The 12,122-nt window shown below is 40.4% G+C and overlaps 1 protein-coding gene across 1 annotated transcript in view; it reads left to right on the top strand.

The window, feature by feature from the left end:
- The window catches only part of itfg1 (integrin alpha FG-GAP repeat containing 1), a 135,177-nt gene that overhangs the window by 78,620 nt on the left and 44,435 nt on the right, over positions 1 to 12,122 (top strand). The window contains exons 11-12 of the mRNA XM_051380389.1: positions 3,633 to 3,783; positions 4,882 to 4,990. Coding sequence (XP_051236349.1) covers positions 3,633 to 3,783; positions 4,882 to 4,990 — 260 coding nt within the window. The remainder of the gene's footprint in view (positions 1 to 3,632; positions 3,784 to 4,881; positions 4,991 to 12,122) is intronic.

Below are 12,122 nucleotides of genomic sequence, written 5' to 3'. Positions count from 1 at the left end.
TCTCTATAGGTATGTGTGCTTGAGTGTGTGTGAGAATCCCCCCCATGACCTTGAGTTCATCTCCACCATCACCACCCCTGCGGTGCTGGAGAGCGGTTCTTTTGAAGTACAAAAATCTCAGAAAGGACACACACATTGATGAATAACAATCAAATGCCCCCTAAAGTTCAGCCTGAAACTTTGAAATAGTCACAATTCTCTCTGCACGCACGCACACACACACTCACACGAGCTGTCCATGCGACCATTTCCTGCAGCTGGAAGCCTGATTATCTGCCAGTGAGCCAATCAGTGCTCACCATTAGCAGTGTGTTTTGACCAATAGGTGCTGCAGTGGCAGGTCCTTAGTGATAACCGGTCATATTCTGTGGGTGCTGTGCTGTTTAAGCCTAATGAGAAGGGAGGAAGGGTCTAGTGCATATGCTGTATTGATTGATTACACAGAATGACCTTTAACCAAACCTCCAGCTAGTATATATATATTCAAAGCCAAAGACAGTTAATCCAGCACAAGCCCCCAGCTCCACCCTTCACTGCATCCCAGCACACATAAAGAGACAGACAGCCTGAAACAGCAGCATGTCTGCAGAGAAAGTTTTCATCTGAATTGACGCTATTTTAATCTGTGTGCCTCAAGCATTATGTGTCCGCTTTTAAGGATTAATTAAATTCCAGTGTGTTCCCGTACTTTGCACTGTTTTAAATACAAATGCTTGTCATATTGGCAGCTGAATCCAGACCTCACCTACTAAATGAGCATTTGTAACTCATACCTACTTGTACAATAACCAGAATATTGCAGAGTGCACTTGCTGCTCATATTGCAATGCCAGCTGCTGATTCTAGCTATGTGTCAGACAAAATTTAAAGGAGCATTTGAAATGTTGCCACAGAAAAACTGAATTTGTCTCCCTGAGTTGGGTGCAGCTTCATCAGCTTTCCAGAAAATAGAAAAATCATACAAAGCTTGATTATTGTTTTAAATTCATCTTTTTATGGGCATTTATTGTGATGTCTGAAGACAATTGATATTCTGTAATGCACCAAGTACTGGCTGTGACACATACCATTCAGTTTTGGTCAGACCAGTCCAGTAAAGTCAGGCTTACTTCATAATTTGAATTTCCATTGCTGTTTTGTACATTATTTATTAAAATAAATCAAAATAATAATTTCAAGCTAAAAATGTTCGTAATATTTTAGAACTTTGGTTGAACTTTGCCTTCTCTGTGTAGCTTTCCTTCTGCCATGCATCATAATTTCAATAAAAATATTTTCGATGAGAACCCAGTGTTGGTGCACAAAGGTTGATGCACTGAAGTACAGGGTCTCACATCAAACCGTCCAGCACTGCCAAAATTCAGCTGAACCAATGAACTGGGCCTGCTGCTGATTGCCAGAGCTTGTGTACTTTTCGAAAAACAGCAATCAAAGCAGCCATTAGACACTTTATGGAAAAAACTGCAGTGATACAAATACAATACAAACAAATGGCTTACAGAGCACATTTCAAGTTCCAATTTGACCACTTGGATTGCTAGGTTGAAGACAGCTTTAGTGTAACATTGACATTTATTACCTCAATATCACACAGAACCAATGCTTTATATAGTACATATGGGTGTGGGTGTATGTGTGTGTGTTTGAGAGACTTGACATTATCGGCATCTCTATCCCAGTTTTCATGAATTTTCTTTTCTGTTTTTGTCTCTGTCTCTACGTTGTTGGGTTGGGACATGTAAAGACAATACATTGATCTGTCTCTGTGGATCATACATCACTTCAATTCATTTCTCCACAAGTATGGATTTTACCCAATCAAAGTCATCACAGTTTCAGGATGGATGACAGCATAGTATTAATGACAGTAAAAAATCAGTCAACATTTTATCAAGCATTACTCTCTTTGCATTGCAATCTTTTTGACATTGTGACAGGTAGATATTTTGCAGCAAGGAAGGCACATTTTATCTTTTTCCAACACTGCCTCACATGGTCTTTCAAGTTTTAAAGCATCCTGGATGACAGATGTCCCATCAGGCTCTTAGCTTGTGGTCTGCCTTCACCTCCACTCCCAAGACACTTACATTGGGAGTGGAGGTGAAAAAAACTCCTGAGAGAGGGTGGGCTTTCACAATTAGTCTATTTTTAGACCAGATCTTTTTTTTCTTTTTTTTTTTCTTTTTTTCCGGTCGCCACTCCCATGGAGATCTAAGAACAGGTACAGAGAGCTGTCTCCAAAGACAGAACGACACATAGATAGAGAAAGGGGGGGATTCAATCTCCCAAGAGAATCAAAGGGAGATGGTGACAAAGACTGAGCACACAAAGTACAGACAGAAAGGTAGAGAAAAAGTGAGATTGAGTCCCAGAGAGTAGTTGTGTTTTATTTCAGCTCTCGTAAATTACTCTCCACTTGTCCGCTTCTGCAAAAAAGGCCGAATACAGGGTGTGTGGTCACAGCAATGATAAGTTTGCTGTATATCCAATCAAGCAGAAAATTATTAACAGAATTTTATTTTTTTACTTGTTGGTAGACAAGAAGCACATATTTTGTGTGTCTTGTTACAAAATGTGTGCAAGCAAGATTGTGTGTTCTCCTATATGTGTAACAAGGTAATTATTTCCTGATTAGTAGTAGACATATGTGCAGTAGAGCAAGGGGGCAGTGCCTGTGGATATTGTACTATCACAGATGCTTGGGGATCCAGCCTGAGGCAGCTCTTATTTTGACAATGTAAAATCCACCATAAAACTGACAACTGACAACAAAAATATGTTTGCAGAATTTGAATTTGTGGTCACAACCAAGACTCTGATAAAGTTAGAAACCAATCCCCACAGAGTCACTATGCTTTTAGATCACTGATGAGTGTTGAGTAGGGCTGTTTCAGTACGGCCTTTTGCATAAAACCCTGATAGTGATAGTTATAGAAGGGTGTGGGTTGAGCTACTTTAATTATGGTTTGACAATAGTAGATTTAAAGGTCCATTAGGAAATATTTAAGAGAATCTATTGGCCCTCCATGAATATAATATTCATAGGTAAGTTTTCATTAGTGTATAATAGAATAGTATAAGCATCGTTGTGTTGTTGTTACCTTAGAATGGGCTGAACCGTTTTTATCTACACTGGCAGCGGAAATATAATAAATGTCATTTGGTTATAAAAAGTAAATTCCACAAGGTCACCATTTAAAGTTCAGTCAGAGACACTTTTGTTAATGGATTGTGGACTATTTATTGTAACAAATAGTCTTATTTACTTTTGACTATACTTTATTATTTGTGGCTCTTTGTTTGAAGTGATTCTATGTGATTCAGAGCCCTGCCTTAAGGCCCGGACACACCAACCCGATTATCGGCCATCGTCGGACAGTTGGGCAAGGTCGGTGACTCGAGTTGGTTCGGTGCGTCCCGTGCCGTCCTAAGTCGGAGTCGGCATCGGCGTTCACTCTAAGATTCAGCTGATACACTGATCAGCAGTCTGACAGCTATCAGAATTCTTCACTTTCACCATCTAAGATACAAATGATAACATGCATTATGCATTTCCTCTCTCTCTCTCTCTCTCTCTCTCTCTCTCTCTCTCTCTCTCTCTCTCTCTCTCTCTCTCTCTCTCTGCCTCCCAGTGGTCAGCAAGCCTTTCTGTTGGAGAACGTACCCTGTAACAGCGCCAGCTGCCACAGTGTAGGAAGAATGTTTCACATCCACTGGGACCAATCAGATTTGGGAGCCATCCAAAATGCCGTCATGGCAACGTTCTTTGACATCTATGAGGACGTGAGTAGTTTGTGTTAAGTTGTTGTTTAAGACTTACATAGAACATACAGTGCCATCCTTTCTCTAATTCTTTTTCCTTTCCTTCCTCCACACGTTCTACTACATCTGTCTCTCCTCTAAATGTCCTCCTTTCATCTATCCAAGTAATCCACTAACGTCTACAATGATACTGGTATAAGATAGTTAGATACGGCATTGGAATGACATCACTTTCTGAGAATTTCTACAGCATTAAAGAACTTGAAGCCAAATGGAGAAGAAAGATGAATAAATCTCAGAGCCCAGAATATTTGATTTCTCTAATACAGAAAAATGGATTATGTGAAAAGCTTTTTTCAACACTGACGTCAACAAAATGTTTCAAGTTTATGGTTTTCCTTTCATGCTCAGAAGTAATATTCCAGAATTGGACTGAGGACAGGACAATGTCGTGTTCAGTTTAGTGCTTGTTTATAATCAGTGATGCCGTTTAAATCACATACAAGTAGCTTGTGTGCTTTAGTCCTCCTATCCCAGCTTCATATTTACATGATAAAGCCCAATTATTTATTTTCTTCGTATGCTCTACTATTGTTGTTGTACACCCTTTATACATTGTGCTATTTTTGCACTGAAAGTCATTTTCACTTATTTCTACCTGGATTTCTATCCATGGTGACAATGATGATGGAAAAAAGTATGCATCCTTACATTCTACAAAACTTACAAGCTTCTCAGTCGTACTTTGTCAAAATCCTTCTTTTTGTTCTGATCACATATTCCTGCACGCACTCCCACTCCCACTCATGACGACAGACTGCATATAGTACAGTAGCTGCATTGCAATATACTGTATGTGCTTGTCTTATCAGAATGAATTACTACTGCTAATGTGGCCTTAAATTCAACACTCTCTTTCTGTCGCTCTCTCACTTGAGAGAGAATTTATAAATGGGAAGGAGAGACATAGTGAGGGGAAGAGAAAGTGGGAAGAATAGAGATGATAAGATAATGCTGGATCAGTCGCCCAGTAAGTTAGAAGGATAAAAATGTACATCAGAAGACACACGCACCATGCTTCCATTGTCCCTTATCTATATGCCTTGTCTTCTTTTGCAGGGTATATTAGACATGCTGGTTCTAAGCCAAAAAGAGGGCAAAAAAGACTTGATCATCCATGCTTTGAAGAACAATTTTGAAGCCGATGCCTACTTCGTCAAAGTGATGGGTAAGTAACTGATTTGTCCAATATGCTCTGTCCTTCTCTCCTCTCCATATACCTAAACCAGTTTATTGGAGGGGCCACATGAAAAAAACAGAAAGGCACCATTTTGTCTTTTTCTGTCTTTCCAAGAAATCCTTTCAAAATGACATACAGAGAAATAGAACTTAAATATTTTAATGTTGTACTCTATTTGTACTATTACAGCCTTCTAAATAAAAATAAAGAGTGAAAAGAATCATTTCCCCCAGGGGATCAATAAAGTATATCTTCTTCTTCTTCTTCTTCTTCTTCTTCTGCTTCTTCTAGACAAATTAGAATCACTGAACATGAGTAGCTCTTTCCCCAGACAGAGAAGCCAGATGCTTGTGCCTATTACCTGTCATATTATTTGGATTTTTAGCCTCAAGCTACGCAGTTGGGGATCTTGTCTGAGCTTTTTGTTCTATTTCAACCTAAATTAAAATGGCCACTGTCCGCACAAGACTGCTGTAGCGGATGCACTTTCTACCAAAAGGTGATTTTGAATTCTGTCTCAGTCTTCTTTCCCTGGTTCTCCACTATAAGCTTGTGTGTTATTTTCAACAAATGTATACTGTAAGGCACACTGCTCCTTGACTAGTTGACACTATTGATAATGCCCCATCAATAACACAAGAGTGGAAGCAGTATAATGGGCGACAACTTGAAAGTGTTCATGTTTTACTTGTTGGAAATGGCACATATTGTTTCCATTAAGAGGTAGACACTGCGAACCTTGTTTCAGTTTACAGTGAGTCTGGTTTCTCATTGACTGTTTTTATGGACTGTGTGCTGTTCCTGGGGTTCCATGTTATGATTGTGCTGTGATAAAATCCTCCTAATTTTGGTTTAAAAAAAAAAACTGATTCCATACCTGGTTTTCCTCAGGACAAAAGTTTAAATTAAAACAAGAGCTTAACTGGTAGTGAAGTTATAGCTACATAGGTGGGGGCATAGCGAAGCTACTCAACACAAATGTCTGTGGCGCACACCATGTAGTCCTGAAATCCTGCTAGATTCAAAGCCAGACTGGCAAAGCCCCCTCCCTCTCTCCCCATGTAACCTGTCACTTTCCACTCTTGACTGCCTGATAAAGGTGTCAGACATGCCAGAAAAAAATAACCTTTACTCTGTCTATGCAAAGAAGACAACTAGATGTTCACTAAATGTAAAGAAGTAGCACACACTGTGTGTATGCTGTATTTCAGTCACTCTTTAAACCCGGTATTCACAAATGATGTCTGACTAGAAGCAACTGTAGCTTCAATATCTGTGTGCGATGCTCAGAAATAGTTTTCATATTTTTGGCTCACTGCCTTTTTTCTCTCAGTTAATAGATTTTATTTCTTTCATTTTTTTTATTGTAACAGCATTTGAGTTACTATCAAGATGTGCTCTTTTGAAGTCAAAATGTTGATACAGCGATAGTACCTAGTGACATTTAAAGAAAGCAAAAATAGTTCCACTCTAGGGTGAGCCTTTGCATAGTTTAATCCGTCACTCTGCTCTGCTCATTAGTAGGAAAAGGAGCGTTGTTCATCCCTTTCTGTTTCAGCACAGTTGGCGAACAGTTGTTGTTTTGTCTTTTTTTGAAAGGGAGGGGCTACAACTGCTCCTCTGCTTTCAGAATCACACACACACAAGAAACGCACACACAAATCATTACCATGTCCATGTAAGCGCACACCAGTACAATACGCACACTGAGTACTTACACATTATGTGTCATGATCCATATTACTTTCCAAGTACATATATACAGTACAGTACAGATATGACAAATACATACTGCCTGAGATACACAGCCCACGTCTGCTCTACATTCTCTCTGCTGTAATGCAGACCTGTCACTGTTAAACAGAAGACTAAGAATAAAGACATTCCGAGCCTACACTCAAATAAATAGTTTGTAGCAGTAGCAAATACTCACAATACCTCAAGGACACAATAATAATTGATTCATAATACAAAACCAAAATCACAAGCATCTGACACTATAATGAAGTCCTATTTGGCACTGAGCTTAATGTCCAGTTGGAAGAAGACTGGTACAGTCAGTCAGTTTTTATTTCATGTGGATTCTAGTAGCATGTAGTCCAGGATTGTTTTTGTGTGCATCATGTAGACTGATGCACAGGAAGTATCCATCACGGAAGGATGTCAAACAGTAAGATACCTCTCATACAAGTCTTTGATGTCGGGCAACAAGCAGTTGACTCACTTGAATGCCACGCTGCAGCCTGGCAATGGAATGGGAAGAGGCAGAGCCATGCCGAACTTGGATGGATGATGCTACAATGCTTTTAATGATGGGGTTGGAGAGTTAGACAAGGATTGGTTGCTTCACCCTGAAAAAATGACACAATAACGTCCTCTGGTTGGTCTGTTGATTACAGCACCATTTGAAGCACACTCAAGGTCGTTTCAGGAGCTCTCTCAACAATGTTTAAGTTATTTCTATGTGGAGCAGCTATGTGGTTTCATGGCAAGGTTAGATTACTAGCAGGACACGACATAGAACCACTTAACTTCAAGTTGCAGAGTCAACAGAGTACTGGAAGAGGAGCTAAATGTCATTCATGATGCCCTTTGTCCTGCCTTGAATGTCAGTATTTGTGGGATATTAGTTTTGATCTCTAGGTTGAGGTCAATGCAGGGGCGTCGTCTAGGAGCCAGTGATTTCCAGAAGAAGTCCGTGGCTCACTTCATTTTACTGTTGTGGTCAGAAGACCATACCAGTATTTAAAGATTTTATTGTTTTTGGATCAAAAGAGCGCAGTTTTAAATGTGTACAATCTTCCCCTTGCATGATGTCAAGATTGTCAAGAACATCAAGATTGGACAAACATATTTTTGTCAAGAAAATTAACTTTTTTTTATTATATTTGAAAATTGAGAGCATGGATTGTGTTTTATAGATGTCCAAACATACCAACAGGCTGGTGAGTCTCTTTCTAACAATCTACGTCATCACCTCAGCTCACCCTCAAACCCCAACGAGCTGACTCGTTTGTGTAAATAACTGACAGCTGGTGGTTAGGGAGCAGTAGTCAGAATGTTCCAGTTTAAAGCACATCATGTCATTGTTTTAAGCTTGTCACCTTTAAAAGCTCTGAATTGTGACCTGCAGGAACTGGGAACATACTCATCCAGTTTGTCTGCAGTTAGCATTAGCTAAGCAGCCGGTGTGCAGAGCTGTCAGCAGCATAGAGCTTGTTAGTCAGATATCAAAACTTTTTTGTGAAGTTGTGGGATGTGAGTAACGAGCAGTTTGTCATTATTGCCATGAGTGGACAACTATGTAGCTGTAGTATGTAGACCACAAATACAAGAGTTTAAAGGCCCTATACGCCATCAGAGGTGTTCTTGGTTACTGGCTGATTAGACCTTCATCTCTAGACCATCCATATTCCAAATATAGCCCGTCCTGTAGTGTTTTTATGTGGACTGGGGTGCAACTGTATTTGGTTAGGTATCAGTGGAGGCTCACTGTAGTCTAGATTCTCTCCGGGCATGGTGGGCTCAACAGCAACATGCACTGGGGTACAATTAACAACGCCTGTGTTTCGGGGAAAATGGCAAGAAAAAAAATCGATTATTTTATAGGTTAATAAAGAAAATATTGTAAAAGGTGTAATTTCAGTTAGCCTCTGTATGTACAGCATTTTTGCGTGTGACCTTGACTCGTCCCCCTTCTTCCTGCTGTAACATGAATTCCTTTCATGCCGCCTCTCTAAACACTGCTGTTCGTTATCCATGTCTTGTCTCACTGCAGCACATCAAACAAAACACAAACAGATACACCCACCCCAAAACGCCTGTTTTTCCCCCGTTGATGCAACAACTGTCAGTTCCCCCCCTTCTCCTCTTTATTTGACTTCAGTTATTAAATTTTTGGTTGTAAATATTTCACACATTTTGAGTGTTGCATTTTCTACATAGCTGACTACAGACTAGCGAGTAAACAACAAGCAACCAAAATAAAAATGTATCTGTCAAGTGTTACACCCTGTCGACATTTCATTCCTCTCCCGAGTGAACGTGAGCTCAGATTCAGCTTAATACCCTCGCACTTCCAGTTAAACCCCCCGGAGGGTAAATTGTTCATTTACCATTCTTTTCAGGCGTCTCTGATAGCATAGCTGATAGCGTTACGATATAATAAGTGAGACTGAGTGTGCGATCTTCATATTGAGACGTGACACATTATGTCAGCGAGTGATGTGTTTTTGTAGACAGCCTGATCCAGTCCTCCGTTCTGTAAGATGGAATCCTATTTTCTCAAGATGACATCCCTCAACCCTCCCCTGAGCATTATTGAACAACACCCGCTGAAGGATTGACTTTGTGTCGGGCTTGCTGTGTGTGAGCGTGTGTGTGCAGTTTGTGAGTGAAAGGTAAGGTCCCATGATGCCTACGGACTTCCCGGTTTAAATCCATCACAGGCTAGCCTCAGACAGCAGCCTTGCCTCTCTGCCTGCCAGAGGCATGGACTCTTGCTGGGCTCCTCACACTGAGATGACCTGAACCTGTACTGGTCTGACATCTTATCCTCCCGTGCACCCAACATGCAATAGTTCACTCACAAGCACTTCCATCAAGACCCTTACCTCTGTTGCCATAGGAGCATATATTATTTAGGAGCAGGCTGGAGGGTTTTTTGAATGTAGCTGCAGACCAACAGAAGATTTGGCAGCTAGGATGCCATTCTGTAAACAATATATATATTTATATATATCCTTGAAAGCTGAGAAAAAAGCATATCAAGCCTGTATGTCATTTTGTTTTGACACTCCTTCAAGGAAGGTTCTTTTCAAAGTGGTTGGTTGAATGTTATTTAGTGTATAGTTACACTTCAGTTTTACCCCCTGAGAGTATTCTTGGCAAATGGTAGTGTTATTGCAAACTTTGCATGGGCTCAGGTGTGTTATGAACTTGATGTTGCAGATAGTCTTTCGTTTCTGCAACTATGATGGAGCAGTACTGACATGTTTCCTTTTGTTCAGCATTATAATGATGTGCTGTAGTGCTGCAGAGATGGCCTGGTCTCAGCCCTCAGCAACTGCCACACCGTCATGATTTTAATAGTTTCTTCAGTGAAAATTTTATGCAATGAAAGGATCATTCCCACTAATCGTGATTCATATAGAAGTTGTAATATCTGTCAAAGTAATCTCACTATGATTTTTTTTTTACCATATCATGTAGCCCTACTTATAAGGAATTTCCCTGTTTTCCCGTTATCAATGCGAGACCCAAAACCTGCGCAGGGTCCGGTGTCCTCTGTTGCGTCACCGGCAATGCAATGACTGATTCACAGCTCAACATTTGTTTAGGTTTATTTAGGTTCACATATAAATACAGACAGAAACCAAACCAAAAAAACTAAAAATGAGAAAATTGTAAATTGCAGAGACATTTTTTTTTTTTTAAACACCACTGATCATTAATTGATCATTATTCGGGCTGCCAGTGTTGGGCACATTTTAGATAATTGGATGTGAATTGTCTCTTTTGGAAATTCCTTCTTGCACAAAAGGTCTGGGTTGGTTTTCCACCCTGTCCAAAGTTTTGGATCGTTGTACCCAATCATTTAACACAGTTACATATATACATTATATTATTTGGGATTTTTGAGGAGCACAGTTAGAACAAGCGTGACTCTTAAGTCTTACACAAAGCAAAGTGGTCCCACTTTAAGCTGTGAGAGACAGTGAAGCACACAGTGGTTGCAGGGTGGACAGATGGATGGATGATTACTGCTGAGGAAGGAGGAAATGGGAGAAATCATAAACTCCAAAATTAGAAAGATGGATAAAATTATGGCTGATGGAGAGGAGAAAGGGGGGAGGGAGGGGGGTATCTCTGCATGAGCATCTCAAAGTGTGTGTTTGTGTGTGTTTGTGGGAAAGAGATGAAGAGAGAGACTGACAGGCAGAACTGTATGAGTTGATTAGTTTCCTGCTCACTTATTAGGATGCAGATTAGCTGCATTGAGAAACATCTGGGAGCTTTTCTCAGTCCCTTCTCCTCTCTCCACTCCTCACCTCCCTTCTCATCTCTTCTCCTCCTTCACCAAATCCAGTTCTCTGCTTTCCATATTTCCCCCTCTCCTCTCCTCTCCTCTCCTCTCCTCTCCTCTCTCATTCTCCCATATTTTCTTATTCCTGCGTCTTTCATTTCCTCTCTTCTAACCCTCTCCAGCGTCTGTTTTTATCTTGCTCTCACCTCTCCTCCTACCCTCACCCTGCCGTCACTCCTCTCTTGTTTCCATTGGGCAAAGGTCTTGTTTCCTGTCCTCCTGCTTCCTCTCCGCCTCTCTCAGTCTGTCAGTCAGAGCTGTCTTTTATTCCCTCTTTTCATTTCATTCAAATGACAACGAGGAGATTTACATGAAGTCTTTCAGTGTGGCTCTGTCGTCCGGAGGAGGATTTAACTGGAGGCTGTATATTCAGATTGGTGTGAATACTTTTTCTGTGTATGCTGCAACACACAAAGACGGCTGAGTGGGAGCGCCTGCTTCCATGTTTATCAAAATAGCATCCAGCGGCAGCTTATGCTGACAGTTGAAGTCATAATGGCTCTGTCTGCAAATGTGACTACAAGCAAGCCATACAAAACAGTATTCTACATATTGTATTCATTACCTACAGGGAGCAGTGATTCGTATTTCTTGTTTTAGCATGGTATCTAATCCCTCTTCTAGAAAATATGTGATGTTTCCACCTCTTTTGGAAATACCAAATAGCAGGAATACATGCACCCAGGCACTTTTTTTTTACCCTTTATCATATAAAGGGCTCTTTATCATGTTGCAGACCCTGACCAAAATGGGAAAATCAATCAGTGGCTTGTGGATTTTCCAGCATGGTGTAAAGATAGCCTATTCGTTATTTTCAGTGTAAATAAGGTGGAAACTTTACGACCTATCTTACCAGCAGCAGGGACGCCACTGCGATACAGCCTTAGAGAACCCTGCCTAAATCAATTTCAAGTTTTATCAAGTTCAATTTTATTAGTGGGGACCACATCCACTGAGAATTGAGGTAGCAGGAAGACGGACCAATTAGCAAATTATAGTTAGTGGTTTAGAAGATAAAAACAACAAGGAGCACCT

The sequence above is a fragment of the Dicentrarchus labrax genome, unplaced genomic scaffold, assembly GCF_905237075.1.
Source record: "Dicentrarchus labrax unplaced genomic scaffold, dlabrax2021, whole genome shotgun sequence".
NCBI lineage: Eukaryota > Metazoa > Chordata > Actinopteri > Moronidae > Dicentrarchus > Dicentrarchus labrax.
Note: the sequence above shows the minus strand (reverse complement) of the source record. Positions and strands in the feature narration are given on the sequence as shown.